Here is a 19,749-nt window from a genome sequence, read left to right on the forward strand (position 1 = left end):
AATGTTAACTAGCTAATAAAATAAGAAATTATCTCAATAGGAAAATGACTGGCCAATAACAACTTTTAAAATGATAAAAATAACATAACACTATTCTCCTCTACTCTATATTTTAAATATTTATAACAATAAAATAATGGGTCAAAACCTGTTGTCTACCAGTCTTAATTTTAAATAGATTATTTTATAATCCAGTTATCTATGGCGTAGTTAGAGGGGGGCACTTGCTTATGTGCCCCCCCCCCATTGATTGAGTCATGTAAATCTTTTATCAAGCAATGTAATAATGTATAATATCATTAGAAAAAGTTATTTTTTGGTTATCGATAATAACATGGGTTTATGAAATGTTATTCGATGTAGTTGCCTTATGGAACAAAATTTGACGGTCGCATAGTCGTCCCTTTAATTACCTATTTTTGAAGTGTTTATAATCTAGAGATACACACTTTATAAAAAGAAATATTTTTATTAATAAAAATGGATTCAAAACAAATAACAGATTTTTAAAAAAAAAATCTTAAATATGTGTTTAATATGTTAACAAAAGTTATGAGCAGAAAAAAAGTCATTTTATGGTAACTTATTTTTGAACATTTTTTGTGCTCCACCATTATAAATTTCTCAATAAGCCACTGCTAGTTAAATATGTATGTAAACAAAATTAGTATATTTTTTAACTACGATTACACATAACAGATAAAGTGTTGAAAATTTTACAAATCGTATTTTTTTTACGATTTTTCCCAATTTACAGTTAATAAGGGAAAATTGTTTAATTTTTGAAAATAATGTCTTCAATTAGATATGACATGTTATCTTTTCACGTATCGTTGAAAAATATCATTTCAGTTAGAGTTAAGAAACCTTTTGTTTAGTAATATTCTATGATAAGTTGTTTAATCACATGTTTAAATTATAGATAACTGTCTCAGATAATTTGTAATGTAAATTACAACCATTGACAGAGTATTAAAAGTAAACTTTTAATTTTGTCAACTTGTAAAATAATACTATTAATAGTTATTAATATACTAAAATGTCTACAAGACTTTGTTGTCATCAATAACCCAAGTAACAGTTTGTAACTTCAAAGAATTAGTGTCGGATGTATTATAATCATTCATTAGATATTGATGTTTGTCTAATTTACACACTAATTTTGTTTCATTTTTATAACACTTAGATTCATACGGTTGAAATTTGCAGTTGCTATCAGGTGACGGAGGTTCTCGGCAAATTCTTTTTTTGGCTGGTAATTCTACATTCAAGTATGCTAAACACAAACTTTTGTAGAATCGAGCAATATGTTTACCTCTTCCTTGATACATATGTGCTAAATATCCTAAGCTAGACAAATCGCTATTTGTATCAATAATGCATTGACCATTTAACGATAAGTTTTTATGTGAACATGTTAGTTGCGAACATTTGTTTATCGATGCTTGGTAAAAAAGAACAGCTCTGCGGTGTGTACAAAACGGATTAAAAATACTGCAATCGGTTTCATAAATGTACGTATCAAGATGTCCAACTTCATTTATCATCCCCAGTACCGTACTTGCATGAATAACGTCAACAAATTTGGCATCAGAGCTCCTTAAAGTGTTTGTATTATTTACGGTAAACAAAAAAGAACTGTACTCAAATATTGGACCAGCTGGGTCAATAGCTATAAAAATATATAGAAATAGTGTGTTAATAGGATTACTATTATTACAAATAACAAATTGTTATAATTAATCGTTAAAGTGATTGAAAATGATGTACAACGTACCTGATATTCTATCAATGATTCTTCCAGATGATTCTTTAATTTTTCTAGCTGCAATCCCAGATATCTGTGCGCCTAAACTGTGTCCTATTAAATGAATGTAAATATGCCTAGGGAGTTTTTGGTTAATAAAATTAGCTATGAATTCACCAACAACTGGAATATTAATATTTGCAGCTGTTTCGTAGTTTTTAAACGTATTGAACAGATCTAAATCTAAAATAAACAATTGCATTTGTTTAATTGGTTAGTGAATAACAGCCCAATTATATTAACCCTTCATTGCATAAATTTTAAATTTGACCTTGAAAAGATTTTTTACTCTTAAATAATTTTAATAAAGACTCCTTTTTGAATATGAAAATTAAAGCTACTTCTGCAGAACAGAACCTGGGTAGGATTAAAAATAAATTTAACGCTTCTTCAGTATCCTAATGCTAATATAAGCCTCTCACAAAGCAAAATATTAAAACTATGACATAATTAAAGTAGTAAAAAAAAATTAATATAATCAAGAATGGAAAAGTTAATGATACTTTTAGATTGGTAAAATGAAATTAATTTTAAAAAGCTTAAACGATTTAAGAGTTAAATTTTGACATGACATAAGTCGCGATAATGTAGTCGACACTGGTTTTGAGAGTAAAGGCCCTGGGCCGTTTTTTACTCAACAACAGATTATTAACACAGTTAATAATTATCTTTGCATAATATCGCGCCACTTTCGCTGGCATCGACGACGCTGTGTCCGCAAGGATCTTTGGACGTCAAAAAGTTAGCAGCGTTGATGGCCACAGTGAGCGGGTACGGATCGTTTCGTCGAGTCTGGCAGTGCGGCACGTTCGGAGCCGGTTGATGTTGTCACTGGACAACGGCAAGATGACTCAACGTATCATTAGCGGCGGGTCGTCGTCGTCCGTGCGGCACTTGATGGACTTTGGCCGTGGCGTATGGCACACGGTGTTGGTCAGTCAAATACTCATAGTAGGGCGACGGCCGATAAAGGTGACACGAGTCGCGGGGCATCGTGTAACACGAAGCAACGGGGGCCGTATCAATTTAATTAATTAAGTAACAGAAAATCATAAAATGGACGTTACATATGTACACATAACCACTTAATTATCAAAAAATAAAAATAATATTAATAATTTTTTTATTGGTTTATTTAGTCAATGTTTTTCTAAATTTATCAATCATAAAAAATGATCACTCCTTATAACATTATTTTTTTAAATGGCAACATACATATTTAACAATATTATAAAATAAGGAAATAATTAAATTAATAAAATGAAAGGTGGATAACAATTTTTCGAACAATATTTCGGAAATTATGTTTATGATACAACTTTTTGAATATTGTACTTTTCTTATAATTTACATTCCCATATTTTAAGAATTATTTAAAAGTAATATGCGTGGATATTACAACAATGATAAGTGAAACACTTTGTTTACTATTAGTTTGAAATTAAATGCTGAAGATAAATAAATTTTGAATTAACTAATAATAATTTGTTCAAGAATTTCATTTTAAAAGAAGTGTTTAACGAAAAATACCAAAAAAATGCATTATTTAGTTGTTAAATGAACAAGAGATAAATTGAAATAAAATCGAGTTTAAGTGAAATCTAAATATCTCCGTTAAGCTAAAAAGTTTAACGTAACTTAACTTTAATTCGTTTATGTCCAGTCTTGCATATAATACATCATTTATTTATGTAAAATTATTTTAATAAGTACCATGTAATGATCCAACTCTCCAATCCACAAGTACTATACAATCAAAATCGTCTGCGCCTTCAAACAATGCTTTTTTTATGGCTAAAGAATCATCAAGGTGTCGAGTCCAAAAACCATGAGTATAGAAAATTACCTTTTTCATTTTATCAAATATAACAGATTGGGCATCTACAGATATTTCGGGATTATCTGGTAAATAAGCAAATAATAATAATTCAAAAGGAAGAATTTTCTCAAATCCATTAGTTAAAAAACCATCATCTATTGTACTATTTAAATTATTTATATCTTTAAACATTGGAATTTTTACCAATTTATAATCGAGCTTTTTAAATTCAAACTCATACAAAACTGGTATTAGTTTTGAATCTATTGTATTAGGTAATTTATTTTTTTGATTATCTATTTCTTTTTTTTTTAATCCAAATTGACTGTCAGCTATTTCAATTATTTGAATTAATAGAAAACATAACAAAATTTGAACACACATTTCCTTGGATTACATCTGAAAAATCTATAACAAAAAAGTACTAGTTAAAAATAATATCAAAAGTAAATCATGACTTTTAAGCAATGATTCGAAAACATTTATTTTCTTTTTAATGTTTTTATTAAAGATAAAAAATATGCTTTAAAGAAGTCTAAAAATGCAAAAGTCGTTATAAAGTTATAAAAGTTATCAATAAAATTTGTTTCACAGTGTATAATTTACTAAGAAAAAAAATGTGTCTTAAATTAAGTAACAAAGCCTAAACATTTTTAATAGAAATTTTACAATTTTTGACTATGGTGGCCAGCTATTAATGGAGGAAAGGTTGTTATGCTTACATCGAATATGCACACTTGATATGCGTGTATTATTACGTTCAATCGTCTATAATACACATAGCATATAAACATTTTATTCAGGTTCAATTATTTTTAAATAAGTAACAGCAATTTTGAAATGAAAAAGTAATCGATATTTATTCTAACCGTCATTTGTTCAATTTAAAAATAAATAAAACTGTGAGGATTTTTTAAGATTTTGATATCAGTGGCTTCGATTTGTTTTAATCTAAGTACTTTTTATGTATTGATAAGCAAAGTCGGTCGTCAGAGAGCTGAGAAATTTTATGGACAGATAAAAAAGATCATCGTGTAAAAAAATACATTAATTGTTTTGCATTAAAACTAAAACATCGATTAAGAAATATATAATTTTGAAATATCTCAATTTCTTATAAATTTTTAATGTTTTATAAAAATAAGCTAAATATATACTTACGAACATTAAAACCAAATTATAATATGTTATGAAAATTAACGAATAAGTAACTTAAGGTTCATTAATAATAAAAATGAAACACAAATCTTTATAAGTAGAAAGTGATTTTGAGTAGGTTTAAAATATATTATACTTTAATTAATGTGTTGTGTTATGATTTGTTAATGCAGTTAATTGTCTTACTATTATTTTCAATGATTTATTTATAATTGTTCCCCTTCTATAGAAGTTCTAAATAGTTATATTTTACTCTTTTAAAATTAATGATAAGTTTTACTTTGTTTGATATGCTGTTGAGTTCATTAAACTTATATTACTGTCCACATTATCCAGACGTACTAAAAGTGATAAAAGTTTATCTCATTAAACTTTTATCTTGAAAACAAAAATGGCACAGTATCAATAATTAAATAATAAGAATTGATCACTTGTAGCTAATATTTTTTATAATAATATATATATTTGAAATATTAATTTAAAATAAGAAAAAATATAACTCAAAAAACCAAATAATTACTGAAAAATTTCGGATATGTATTTCAAAAACAATGTTATCATTTTCAAAACTAATTACATACTGACACACCGACCGAAAAATTCTCTCTTATTACCTCTAGTGGCCTTATCATATAGTCGATTGTACTATTTTACGGGTTTACACAAGTTAAATAATGTTTTATCATTAGGCCATGTTTTTAAATTTTCAATCGATTAAATTGTTCTTAATTTTGAAAATATTTCTATTGTTCTTCAAATAATAATTTCTTTGTAATTATTTACTACATTTTGATCAACTTACTGTCGACGACACCAAACAACTAGACCGCAGTTCGTTCGCTATTAACATAATATTTATTCAGTTAAATTTATGTCACTTTGGTTACATTTTAATAAATGACTTTAAGCGCTGTGGGGAGCATAAAACTTGTTACGCCCACATTCTTTCTGTTTCAATATTATAAATAACACTTTATTTTTATTAAAGTTTTCCAAATATTTTTCAAAAAAGCAAATGAAGTGAAACATGGATTTAAAACTAGACAACTGTAATGTAGAAAAATTATGGATCCTTACTAACGGAAAGTAAAGAAATTGCGAGTGAATTTAAAGATATATTCGAAAAATTGTAAACTAACCAAATGAAAATATTACCGTACTTGAATACACTACCGTAGAACAGCTCCTGGAAAAATCATCATAAGAAAAAGTGAAGAGAGGACTAGATATGCTATAAAATTAAAAAGCACGGGGAGATGATGAAATAGTATCTGAATGCCTAAAAAAGGGACGCCATGGTCTGCTGAACTAGCTTCACAAAGTTATGAACACATTATGGAAACAAGAGGAGATATCCGAAGCATGGTGCATATCAATCCAATGCCCAGTAAACAAAAAAGGAGCATCATGGAGTGTAAAAGTTATAGAGGGATTTCACTACTCAATACAACATATAAACTATTGTCTAACATACTACTGACCAGAATCAATCCTTTATATTAAAGAAATAATTGGAAAATACCAAGCTGGTTTTATATTAGGAAAATAAACAATAGATCAAACACACATAATAAAAAAAGTTGTTAAGAACAATCACGAATTCGATAAAGATACACATCTACTGTTTATTGACTTCAAAGCAGAGTATGATTCAAACAAAGAGAAAATTTATGGATAGTCCATGGGACAGTTAGGAATACCAGCCAAGATCATCATCCTATAATCAGTTATGATGGTAGTAATGTTCCAAGCCAAGGGCATAGAAATAAAAGATAATCAACATCTAATAGCAGTTGCTTATGCAGACGATATAGTCTTATTAGCCGAAACAGATAACGACTTAAAAAATACAGCTGATCTCTCGCTAAAGAAGGGGAAAAAATTGGCTCAAAAAGACAAAGATAAAATACATGATAGTATCTAGACAAAATCACAAGGTAGATTCCTTAAAAGTAAATGATTACACATTTTAATGGGTAGGAAACTTTAAATACAAATAAAAATGTTTATAACTATGAAAAAAGTAAAAGACGGCTCATCACAACAAACAGGTGTTACAATGGTCTGATACCATTGTTCAAGACAATAATAATATCAATAAAATTAATTATTAATAGTTAATATACATGTAAAATACACAAGGGATTATAAATACAGGTAGCTAATTGGATTTTTATGACATTGCTGTCATAGTCACGGATTGTTTATTATCAATTATGACGATCAATAGATATATTTTCTGTATTGTCAGTTAGTGTATTTATAAACTCACAACAATGTACCTTACTACCATTGATAATAACAATGCTGTGTACCTGCTAATATCAATGTCATAAAAAACCAATTAGCTACCTGTATTTGTAATCCCTAGTGTATTTTACATGTATATTAACTCAAAAATTTGAAACTTTAAGTGTTTATATCTAATAAACAAATAAAGTTATACTAAAAATTCAAATGCCATTTACTATTAAATTAAAAACTCAAACATTTTATTAAATTCAAAATATGTGTTCCCATTTATAAAAACTAAGTTGACACCCTTACCAGGCATAAGGGATGAACTTAAAAAGTATTACATAGTTAATAATTCAAGAATAATGTGTAACTAAACATAAAAAAAAAAAAAATGTTTAAATTATTATTACTCTGAAAGTAATTGAGTGGGTTATAATAAAAACATCACCCTGTGTATATATAGACAAATTTTTACGAGATATAAACATTTAAAGATTCAAATTTTTTTGAGTTAATATACATGTATATAAGGGATTACAAGTACAGGTAGCTAATTGGTTTTTTATGACGATATATTCGCAGGTACACAGCATTGTTATTATTAATGGTAGAAAGACACTTTGTTGTGAGTTAATAAATACACTAACTGGCTATACAGAAATTATATCTATAGATATCATAATTGACAAATACTCTGTGACTGTGACAACGAAGCCATAAAAAACTAAAAAGTGAAAAATAAATATAGTTTTTTTAAACTATATTTATTTAAATATTTTTCACCGTGTTGTACTAAATAGTTAAGTGATTAGTTAACTCCACTACTATGTGTCCATGCTGTTCTACGCTATTATGCTCTACTCAGTAACCACTGCACTGCATTATTGATGCTTTTAGCCTTTTTACTTTATATGGTTGATAGTTCTTATCTCATATTTTTTTGGTAATCTCGAGTGACGTACTGCCTTTTTAGACTGTTTTATTACTATCATTTTATAATTTATTACACGGTAATCATGACTTAGATAACTATTACATGAAAATATATATATATTTAAATTACAATGCATTTTTATGATATCAGTTTGGTACATAATATAATTTTTGTGACATTGTACTTTTCTTATAATTTACATTTAAATATTTTAAGAATTATTTAAAACTAATATGCGTGGATATTGTAACAAATACAAAAGATAAATGCATTTATTTAACACATTTAATAATAGATAATAACTAAAGAAATGCTGTGATGCCTCATAGTCTGTAATTTTAATTCAAAGTCTTGTATATCGATCTGAATGTTCAAAATCCGATCTTTTCAATCTCTGGAATACACAAAATAATAATATTTATTAAATATATTTTCCATTTATACTATTTATGTTGTATTGAGATACCTAGAGAAGTAATAACAATAAAGTTTATAATAAATAACTATATAATTGAGACTTCCAACTTAATGTAAATATTTTAACAAATCTGATACTTTTGATCTACTTATTGAAAAAATAACAATACATGGTTTTAATTCTTTGAGTAAAGAATTTAAATATATTACTTAAAAATATATAAATACAATGTGTTCTGTAAGTAAGGAAACAAATAAATTGTTACAAATAATTACTTACTGAATACCTTATGTATAAATAAGGCAATTTTGAGATTATACCTTTTATAATGTGAGTCAAATTTGAAGTTCCGTAGAGAATGAACAATAGAAGAAAGAGTTATGAAATTGTCTACTGTATTTCTACTACTTTTTGGAAAAGTGATTCTTTATAAGATGTCTAATAATAACACTTGTTTACAAAAATAAATTAGAATGATAAAGGTTTAAAATAAAAAGAGGTAATAAAACTTGTAGAATAAAATTATTTGTTATCTTTTTAAATGATTTATAAGAATATTGCTTAAAATTTAATTAAACCGTTATACACTCATTAAGAAATCTCAATGATAAATATTGAACTAATTAGAAAGAAATTGTACCAATATAAAATTTTTATTAACGATTTTAAATTATTACTTCATATTCTGCATCAGTTATTATGATTCCGGTGATTATACAAAGACGATACCAAACTCCATGGCGTATATAAGAATAATTTTGAATCATATAAAGAGCATTATTTCTATATTGAGTTGTTATATGTGTGTAATCATGATTTGGACATACCACTAATGGTACTTTTTGATTACCTGGTCGATTTTCTACACCAACTATTACCACTGAGTGTTCTAAATATAATTATTTATTTTTTAGATAATAATTTTAGTATTATGAAATATTTGAATGAGTTAAATAGTGAGAGTATGATAAATTCTATAAAGCCGTTCAGTTATAAAATAAAACAAAAAATGATTTTGTTAAAACTAATATGCATTTAGTAAATTTTATAATTACTATTAAAAAAACCCATTTTAAAAAATTGGTGGATTATTCCAAAAGCTTCATGATTTACTATTCCTTATTAATATCCTGATTAATNAAACTAATATGCATTTAGTAAATTTTATAATTACTATTAAAAAAACCCATTTTAAAAAATTGGTGGATTATTCCAAAAGCTTCGTGATTTGCTATTCCTTATTAATATCCTGATTAATATAAAGTATGTCGAATGAAAGAGGGATTTTTAAATATATTATTTCTCATAAACAAATTGTGTTGATCCATACACTTTTCAATAAGTTATAGCATTATAAAGTTAAAAGAGTAAAAAATAAAATCGAGAATTTTCACACAATAATAGCATTTGGTAGCTATTTTCACCTTGAAGACAAATTAAAGTCCGAAAATTTTTTTTTTTCATAATAAAGTACATTACATTAGCTTTAATTTAAGATATATATAAAAGCGTCAGACTTTCCGGAACACTTTCAAAAGTTAAGTTGAAAAAGTTTTAACTACCTGTGGGTAGNAGTAAAAAATAAAATCGAGAATTTTCACACAATAATAGCATTTGGTAGCTATTTTCACCTTGAAGACAAATTAAAGTCCGAAATTTTTTTTTTTTCATAATAAAGTACATTACATTAGCTTTAATCTTAAGATATATATAAAAGCGTCAGACTTTCCGGAACACTTTCAAAAGTTAAGTTGAAAAAGTTTTAACTACCTGTGGGTACTTAAAGGATCAGATTTATTAAAAAAATATAGCAAACGATAGATAAAGACATCTTGCATCTAGAAAATAAAATTTGTATTGATTCAATCATTTTTAAAATAGTTATGGCAGTTTTAAGTAAAAAATTGAAAAAATGTCAAAAATTAACGATTTTTAAATTTGTAATTTTTTGGAGGTTTCCCCCATTTACGGGAATGAGGGAATTTTTTTCTATTTTTCAGGGTAATGTTTTCGACTAGATATGATTTGATCTTTTGACGTATCGTTGAAAGAAATCGGTTCGGTGAGAGCTAAGAAAAAATGGTAACAGTAAAAAAAAACACATCATAGTAAAACCAATAGCTTCTCAGCTTTGCATCAAAACTAATAAATTAACAAAAAACACAAATTTTATTTTCAATATTGTATTTATTTTACGAATGTGTGAGCTTCGAAATGATGAAATTGAAAAATTGATGTATTACGTGGATAGTGTAGCATTACTGGCGATATATAGTCTAAGTTATATTTATTTTGAAAATAATTATATAACCACTTTAACACTTTTTGCCATGTATTTCGAAAAAACCCTCCTTCAAAATGTATATACTCCGCTCTGTAAAAATAAAATAACATTTGATATATTTAACAGTATAATTTTTATTGTAGAATTTTTGTAATTCAAAAATAGTAATTTAAAAAATTTTGATCCAATTAAGGACATACATGTGGTATACCTAATTCGCATTCCCGTAAGCATTGCATCAACATCAAGCATATGAGAACCGTTTTTGGTGGGATATTGACTCCTCTCGTACATTATTTTTTTACCCCATGGATTAATACCCTTGTTCCAACTTTCTTCTAAATGCATCTCTAGAAATGAAACCTTTGGCATCCTAGAACGCGAAATTGATATATTATACAAATTTTCCCAAACCTTAATAATATGATTGTTATAATCCGCATTCAGCATAACACTAGATAACATCATCTGCAAAGATCTATAAACACAGCCATATGCTATATCTTCTCTAGCAGATTTGTAGTAATCTATTGGAGAGGATAAATAGACATTCAGTACTCCAGGAGAATTCTCACTTAAGGGACGGATGTATCGAACTATATCTAAAATGTATGAATAAAAGAATCGTTAGTTGTAGTGTACCTATCATGATATGGGCACTGTTAAAGAAATAATATTGTTTATAAATTACTTTCTATTGTAGGTGAATCCAGATATCGGTCTAAAAATAATTAATTATTACATTTTTTAAATAATTATTTAATTAATATTTATTTATTACTTAATTTTAAATAATTTACACTAAAACTATTCTACTTTTTTCGATAATTTTTAGCTTTGATGTGAAGCTGAGAAGGTTAATTTTACCATGATGTATTTTTTTTTTGAGAGGGGTCTGTCACTACATTTCTTCAGTTTTTACTGGTTTGATTTATTCAACGATACGTCAAAACATTACAAATCGTATCTAGTTGGATACATTGGCTTCAAAAACTAAAAGTTTTTCCCTTGTTCATGGTAAATGATATTAATTACCAAAAAAATTACTATTTTGAAAATAGATAAATTTTGACATTTTTTATTCAACATTGTCATAATTTTTTTAAATATGAATGAATAAAAAAAAAAATATTTTAAATAACCACCTTAGGTAATATCTTTTTTCTTGTAAATTTCATTGAAAATCTTATCCTTAAACTGCCTATTGGGAAATTTATACTTTTGCATGACTTAATATATATCCTTTAGACATATATTAAATTAAGATCTTAAGTTACGTTCTATAGATTGAAAAAATGTATCTCCAGTTTTTAATGTCAATCCATAATGACTTAAGGGTATCCCTTTAAAAAAAATGTTTTTACTACTATTTAAGGGCGATTACATTAATAAATGACTGTTAATAGAATCACCCTATATTTTGTTTAATTTCCCTGGATTTATCTTAAAATAAATATTAAGTTTAAAAAATCTTTTTTGATATTATTTGATTTCATACATTTATAATAATTTTTTTAATTCATATTTTATATTTTATTATACTTTATATTTTTAACTTAAATTTTTTAAATGGCACCATATATATTTAACTAGCTTAAAAAATAAAAATATCCTCTAATTCAAAAATGAGTGGTCAATGACAACATGTGTCTCATTATTTGGATAGTTTTAACTTTTTTAAAATATAGAAAAGATGTGAAGGTTATGTTTTTTAATACTGCGCATTACTCTAACGTATTATTCCTCCACTTTATATATAAAGATATTAATAACTTCTTAAATACTACTTTAAAACTGTTTTCGACTATTCATTTGCTTAATGAGATCATTTTTTATTTTATAATATGTTTAATTATGTATGTTGCCATTTAAAATTTGAGAAATATGTAAAATTAAAAAATACAATAAAAATGTTCTTTATATAATTATTATTTTTAGAGTAATCAGGATATAAATAAGGAAATAATAAAATAGTTGAGCTAGTTAAAATTACAATATAAAATATTAATTACATATTAAATTTTATATTTGTAATACATATTTATATATAAAAATACGTACTACAAAAATTGAAGTAAGAAAATAGGTCAATTGTTACAAACAATGAGAACAATATAAACACGTTTCCTAACTTTTGAACACATTAAAATATAATCTAGTAATTAGAATGTAACTAAGAATATAGTAATGATTGTTTTTTTGGAATAATTCAATTATTCCTTTTAAAAATCAAGCAATATCTATACCATTGCATGAAGCGTTTTTTAATCACTATCGGATATCTCCTTAAATTGTCCCGGCTATGCTTCGTCCTCACTTTGCTGAGTTTTTTAATTTTAAATTGTTTCATAATTTCAAAATATTTGTTTTTAATAGTTTCTTTTACAAAAAAATGTAATGAATTGTTAACAATTTTGGTATTAGTACTAATTGAGTTACAAGAAATTTAATTTTTAGATTGGAAAAATAATACGGATTGCCCTCAAAAGTTGAGAGTTTTTCCCTCGTTTTTGATAACCATTTCCAAAAAAATTAATTATTTTAAAATAGATAAATTTCGACATTTTTTACTCAACACTGTCATAACTTTATTAAAAAGAATGAATAAAAATAAATTTATTTAATAAAACTACCTTATGTAATTCCCTTTCTTTGAGTATATTTTTTTTGAAAATCTGACCCTTTACTGCTTTAACCTTCTAAGAGAGATTCAAAATCGCTATTTTTAAAATTAAAGGAAATTATTATTGTATCAAAAGTTAGTTATCAAAGTGTAGTCAGTTTAATTTGTTTCACATTGTATTTCAAATATATTTTTAAAAATTTGAATGGTGAATACCAAATGTTTTTTTAATAAACATTTATTAAACTATGATGCATTAATTTAAGGTACCATTATTAAAAATTGAGTCTTCATAGTTTCTCTCATTTTCTTCATTTAAATATAAGTGTAGTTGTATTGCATGTAAAAGATCAGACTCTTCCTGTTCAATCACCTAAATTAAAAAAATACTTCATTGAAATAATGAATTCTCAGTTGGAATAATGTATCTTTGATGCGAAGCTGAGAAGGTATTAATTTTACTATGTTGTGTTTTTTTTTGTGTCTGTTACCACTTATTCTCTGCTCTCACTGGACCGATTTTGATGAACAGTATGTCAACATCACAAATCATATCTAGTCAAAGACATTACCCTTAAAAAATGAAAAAAAATTCCTCGTTCACCGTAAATCAGACCATTTCCCTTTATACAGTGGAAGTTCAAAACTTAAAAATGTATATAGAAAAAAGAACTTTTTAAACTTAATTTTCGAAAGTGTTCCGCAAAGTACTGACACTATATCTTAAATTAAACCTTATGAATCCCTTTTTTTCATATTAAGGATTCCTTAACCAGTTTTCTCCATACAAACAATTAAAATCATTAATTAATAATGTTTTTAACGTATTTATTATCGAATTTGGTTTGATATGATAATAGGTTTCAACTACAAAATTAAATAATTTTACTTGGTAGTTTATAATTTTTTAACTTTATTTGTGTTACTATAAGTCTATAATATTCCAACATGCATATTTTTATATAAGTCATAAATCTAAAAAAAAATGATTTTTAGTTTTACCTGAATTTAAAAAAAAATTTTTACAATTATGATCAAATTTTATAATACGCTCATTGTGTAGATTCTTTAATAACATTTGGATTGGTATTTTTAATTAAAGTAAATTATAAAAATTAATTAAATGATCTACTATAGTAAAAATGAAAAAAAAAAATATTGAGCTTTTCTGATAAATTTACAAGAAATATTAATTATAAAATTTCCTGACTACATATTAATCTTAACAATACTTATTTTTTAATTTTCATAATTTTTTTCATTTAATAGTTAAATTTCAAACTTGAAATTGAGCTAAAATATGGCAACAAATTTAAACGTTGATTATTATAAACATTCAAAAATTAACTTTAAAAAACCATAATAATAGGTTATAAATGATATTTTTTACTGTTTATTTTTAAAATATTAAAAATCTAAATCAGTCATTTTTAAAGTACAATTTTTTTTGTTTATTATTATTTTGTTATTGTAAATACTCATTTTTTAATAATTAGTAAAAATATCAAAACTAAGAAGTGATAGAAAAAATTTATTTCAGATTTGAAAACAGTGCAAAAAGTTGATTTAGAAAAGTATATATTATGCATTCGATGAAAGTTTTTTTGTAACCATTGTAACCATTCATAAGTAAAAATTTTTTTTTCTTAAGTATTATGCATCAAGCTCTTTAATTTTTATACATGTTTGTTATAGAACAACATAATATACTACTTCATCATTTATTATTTTTATTTTAATAATTAATTATTTTTCCGTAAAAAATACCGTTTTAAATTATTAAATATAATTTCATACTATATTTATTTGCTATAATAAATAGTTATTCATAAATTATATTTCTAAATCAGGATTTACTTAAGGAAATAGGAGTTGACGTTGTTTTTGTAATTATCCATCGATTTCTTAGAATTAAACACTATTTACAGATTTGAATCCAAGCGATTCTTATGAAAATGACATTAATTACTGACAAATATCATCTATACTTATTCCAACTATGACACGTCTATGTTGTTCCACGACCCTATTGTGCTTATGTTTTTTTTACTACCAATGATTATTTTAAGAAATTATAGTTAATAATCTTCTTCTTCTTCGCCTTAATCCCAACTACTTGGGGTCAGCCACCCTTATTCTAAACTTCCACTTAACACGATCTCCCACATCATCAACGCTCATATCAGCTGTCCTCAAATCGCATTCAATAGCATCCCTCCATCTTTTTTTTGGTCTTCCTCTACCTCTTCTTCCTACAACATTAATTTCTATAACTGTTCTTACAGCTTCCGATTGTTCTCTCCTCATAACATGACCATAACATCTTAGTCTATTTCCTCTCATCTTATCCACGATTAACGCTACACCTATACTCCCTTTTATATGCTCGTTCCTCCATTCATTTGGTATTTTCCCTTCTAATAAGATTTTATTTAAAAGTTCTTTTAACCACCTTATGCCAATACCGCCTACTATATTCCATGCTTCTACTGGCACTTCATCAGGTCCTTCTGCTTTATTCTTTTTCATTGATGCCACAGCCTCCCATACCTCTTCTCACTAATTAAATCTACCAGTCCCTCATTCCACGAGATATCTTCTAATGTTTCTTTTTGGTACATCTCATTCTATAATTTTTCAAAATACTCTTTCCACCTTTTTTTCACATCATCATCACTCGAGAGTACATTATTACGAATACTTTTTATACACCTTATTTAATGATAATCTTTAGACCTTTTTTCTCTTATCTTTGCAAGTCTATAGATTTCTTTCTCGCCTCCCTTTGTTCCTAACCTATCATACAACTCATCATACCTCTTAAACTTCGCCTTACTGACTGCACACTTGGCTTCTTTGCACAAGCGTTTATACTCAATCCAGTCTTATCTCCTTTTGCTCTTCTGTCATACTTTGAATTGCTTTTTCTTACTTTCTATGACTTTTTGAACGTCCTCATCCCATCACCAGGTTTCCCTGTTTCCTGGCATTCTACTCCTACTCTCACCAACAATCTCCTTTGCAGTATACTTCATACAACTATCAAATCTATTCCAGACATCATTTATCTCCCTCGACATTCCACATCGTATCTCTTTTACCTTCTTTACAAACTCTTTTTCATTTTCCTCTTTCAATTTCCACTACCGAATATTCCCCGTGTTCCTTCTATTTGTGTATATTCTCTTTCCGGTACACCACAACTCCATTACCATCAGTCTATGTTGTGTAGTTACACTCTCTCTATTATTGTCACTAAAACTATACCTTCTATGTACTCTTTCATATCCTCTTTTCTCATTACCTACATGTCCATACATATCTCCACCTATAACCACATCCTCATTGTAAGGTACCCCTTGTATCACCTTATCCATCTCTCTCCAAAACATTTCCTTGTCTATTTCATCACATCCTACTTGTGATCCATAGGCACTTATTACATTCAGCACTTTTTCTTCGAATATCAATTTTACGACCATAATTCTGTCACTCTTCCTAGCTACTTCTACTACTCTACTATTCATGTTCTCATCCATTATTATCCCTACACCATTCTTTGTACTAGACTTACCTGAGAATATTATTTTATAACCCTTACCTATTTCCCTTGATTTCTCTCCTTTCCACTTAGTTTTCCGCACACAACAAATGTTAACTTATCTCCTCTTCAATACTTCTACCAATTAATGTTCCAACATTCCAAGTATCGATTCTTACTTTATATCTATCATTCTCCCTTATACACGAGTCCAGCTTAGAGTTAAGTGGTGATGTCTCTACAACGTGATGTCTCTACAACGTGATGTCTCTACAAACATGACTGGTGAAACAGCTACTGCACAAGTTGTCCGGCTGGTATCAAACACTTTATTCCTTAGGCCTTCTCCGTTTTCAACTACTATCTGTTGTCCCCGCGTACATCCGAGATGGGACAATCCGCCTAAGTTTTGTTCAGGATTCCTCATACTTTTTTCGACAAATATTATAGTTAGAAATATTATTAAACTAAAATAATTTATGTTGTTAACAGATATAAACATAAATGTTGTGTTACATCAATTACTTAAGAGGATAATAAGCAAAAATAAATTTATCATGAAAATAGATGTTACCGATTGCAATTTTTTCTTTTCTACATGATTTATATACATATGCACTTCGAGTACACTGCCATATTGAAATTCTTGATAACATTCAGGACATATGGTAATTTCATTTTCTGTGTGTTTATCGTTGATATGTGAAATCAAATGATAAGAACTAGACAACTTATCAATACAGAATGGACACTTAAAATCATCTAATTAAAAGAACAAAATGTTTTTATATACTTTTCTTCGTTTTTGTTAAGTTTATTTAATTTGGGTAGTAAATTTACTAATATAAAATATTCTTTAATATATATATATAATTATAGTATAATTATACATATTTGACTATAATAATGTAGTATAATTATTAACACATGTACTAAATATCACATATATATGAATAAAGCAAAAAATCATCTAAGGAATGTTTCCCTTTTAGGGTAATAAAAATAACTATTTATCAACACATGTTTCAAACCAGTCCCCTACAGTAACTACGCCCACGGCAGGGTTTCTATCACAATTAACTAATCACAAATAATTATCCAACATCTTAGGAATTTCAATAGAGATCGATGGCTTACTTCATCTGGCGTATAAAAAGCCATTTTTTCTCGTAAAAAGAGACGATATCTACGACTACAACGAGGACTGCTCTCTCCTCTCTCGTGGCTCTGCTCTTGTTCTCTCAATATTCTCTTGCATGGAATCTGCGTCAGTATAAGTAAATATCTTGTTCCTGTGACTTAGTTTTTTTTTTATATATATCATCCTAAGTGGTGAACATTGTCTTAGATGATTTATTAAAATTTTACACAGGAACAAGTTTTTATTTATTTATATTATCACCTAATGTTCTCACAACAAATAGAAATTATCTCTATTTTTATATAAAGGTTTTAAATATTATTGTGCCCTACATTTATGAACAGCCTTAAATGTGCCGAACTAAATGAAGAAGCATAATTTGTGAATAGAATTAAGTAGTTTTAGTAGTAGTACTTAATGCCTGTGTACCCTCCAGTCTTAAGGGACTATGCCAATTACCTTTCGGTAAAGTGTAGGCAGTTGAGGTACAGAGTAGTGCTAAACTTATAAAAAGAGTATTTTTGAAGTGCGCTATATCCGTCGACAAGCCAGTTCTAGAACTAGTAGTCCGGGTAGAGTTCATCATAAAATATATAGTCCGTAAGATAGGAAACTACATCTTGGAAATATCCTCTACGTGTGTACCCGCCAGCCATAAAGGACTATAACAATTACCTTTCGGTAACGTGTAGGTAGTTGACGTAAAGGATAGTAAAAGGTGTATTGAAATAATATTTAAAATATATTAACGAGATAACTGTGTCCGCGCCAGCCAAGGCTTTACGCTGAGAAACGCTGGACCATCACAGTCTCGTTAATTATATTTTGAATATAGATAGACATATTCTTATAATTAAATTTTGACTAGTTCAGAGTAAATTTTAAGAATATCGATATCAACTGTAGGGAATTCATCGAAAATATTATTAGTAAAAAAAAAAACATAGTATAATATAAAAGGAATTTAAAGAAAATAAATAAGGTGACAAATTATAATAGACGCAGGTTCCATTGTAGAAAACCCCTTTTATAAATCTAATATTCACAGAGAGACTAATTAATCGAAATAAAAGACAGTATAAACGACTATTGACACTGAAGGAAGAAATCACCATAAAACCAACTCAGTCAATTACTAAAGGAATTAAAGGTAAGTGCGAATATGTATTTCCATGCCTTACTTCTAAAAAAATCACGTAATAAACAAGAATAGGAATAAATGAGGTAGGGATATTTTATTATTTAATAAATAAATATAGTTCGACCCCGAGATACCACTTCATCTTTACATTCATACTTTTCATTCATTTTTATTTTATTTTAAAATTTTTGTTTATTACAATAATAATACAATAATTAAAAATTTTAATTCTCACTTAATTTATCACTCAAAAAAAATGTATGTGGTATTAAAATGTTTGTTAAAAATATTTACCATTTGATAAACTTCTAAAAAATGATCCTGAAACAGTTATATATAAACAAAATTTATTAGCAAGCTGATAAGTATCGATCCTACAATATCGTATAATATTCAATATAGGTACATAAAAAGAAAATTAAATATATAAATATATACCATAATTTGCAAAAATTAGAAATATTATAAATGAATGATAATTCATTGTAAAATATATTAGCTTTTAACAAAAATAAGCATTAAAACCAAAATTAAGTATTAAAAATCTATTTAAATATTTATGTCGATGCTATAATTATTTTTCAAATTAGTTAAAAATAAAAATAATTAAAATGAACAAATATGTTTGTTTTAAACAGCTTTTAT

At 26.8% G+C, this 19,749-nt stretch overlaps 2 protein-coding genes across 5 annotated transcripts; both read right to left on the reverse strand.

Annotated features, from left to right (window-relative positions):
• Positions 1-431: 431 nt before the first annotated feature.
• On the reverse strand, positions 432-5,079 carry LOC126901577 (phospholipase A1-like). 3 transcript variants are annotated; one of them, XM_050678125.1, is made up of 4 exons: positions 5,065-5,079; positions 3,521-4,034; positions 1,778-1,990; positions 432-1,672 (listed from the first exon to the last, which is right to left on the reverse strand). In XM_050678125.1, exons 2-4 carry the CDS (start codon positions 4,008-4,010, stop codon positions 1,044-1,046), a joined length of 1,332 nt encoding a protein of 443 aa, XP_050534082.1. In that variant the 5' UTR covers positions 4,011-4,034; positions 5,065-5,079; the 3' UTR covers positions 432-1,043. The 3 variants fall into 3 exon arrangements, with proteins under 3 accessions (XP_050534082.1, XP_050534081.1, XP_050534083.1); XM_050678124.1 differs by lacking the exon at positions 5,065-5,079 and adding an exon at positions 4,788-4,930; XM_050678126.1 differs by lacking the exon at positions 5,065-5,079 and having other exon boundaries at positions 438-1,672; positions 3,521-3,709; positions 3,831-3,936.
• Positions 5,080-8,127: 3,048 nt separating this feature from the next.
• On the reverse strand, positions 8,128-19,617 carry LOC126900561 (zinc finger-containing ubiquitin peptidase 1-like). Of its 2 annotated transcripts, XM_050676377.1 has the most exons (9): positions 19,543-19,617; positions 19,399-19,425; positions 17,397-17,584; positions 13,552-13,654; positions 11,350-11,379; positions 10,870-11,260; positions 10,618-10,748; positions 9,052-9,263; positions 8,128-8,350 (listed from the first exon to the last, which is right to left on the reverse strand). In XM_050676377.1, exons 1-9 carry the CDS (start codon positions 19,586-19,588, stop codon positions 8,300-8,302), a joined length of 1,179 nt encoding a protein of 392 aa, XP_050532334.1. In that variant the 5' UTR covers positions 19,589-19,617; the 3' UTR covers positions 8,128-8,299. The 2 variants fall into 2 exon arrangements, with proteins under 2 accessions (XP_050532334.1, XP_050532335.1); XM_050676378.1 differs by lacking the exon at positions 9,052-9,263 and having other exon boundaries at positions 19,543-19,601.
• Between the last annotated feature and the right edge of the window lie 132 nt (positions 19,618-19,749).

The sequence above is a fragment of the Daktulosphaira vitifoliae genome, unplaced genomic scaffold, assembly GCF_025091365.1.
Source record: "Daktulosphaira vitifoliae isolate Bord-2020 unplaced genomic scaffold, ASM2509136v1 Scaffold_3, whole genome shotgun sequence".
Classification (NCBI taxonomy): domain Eukaryota; kingdom Metazoa; phylum Arthropoda; class Insecta; order Hemiptera; family Phylloxeridae; genus Daktulosphaira; species Daktulosphaira vitifoliae.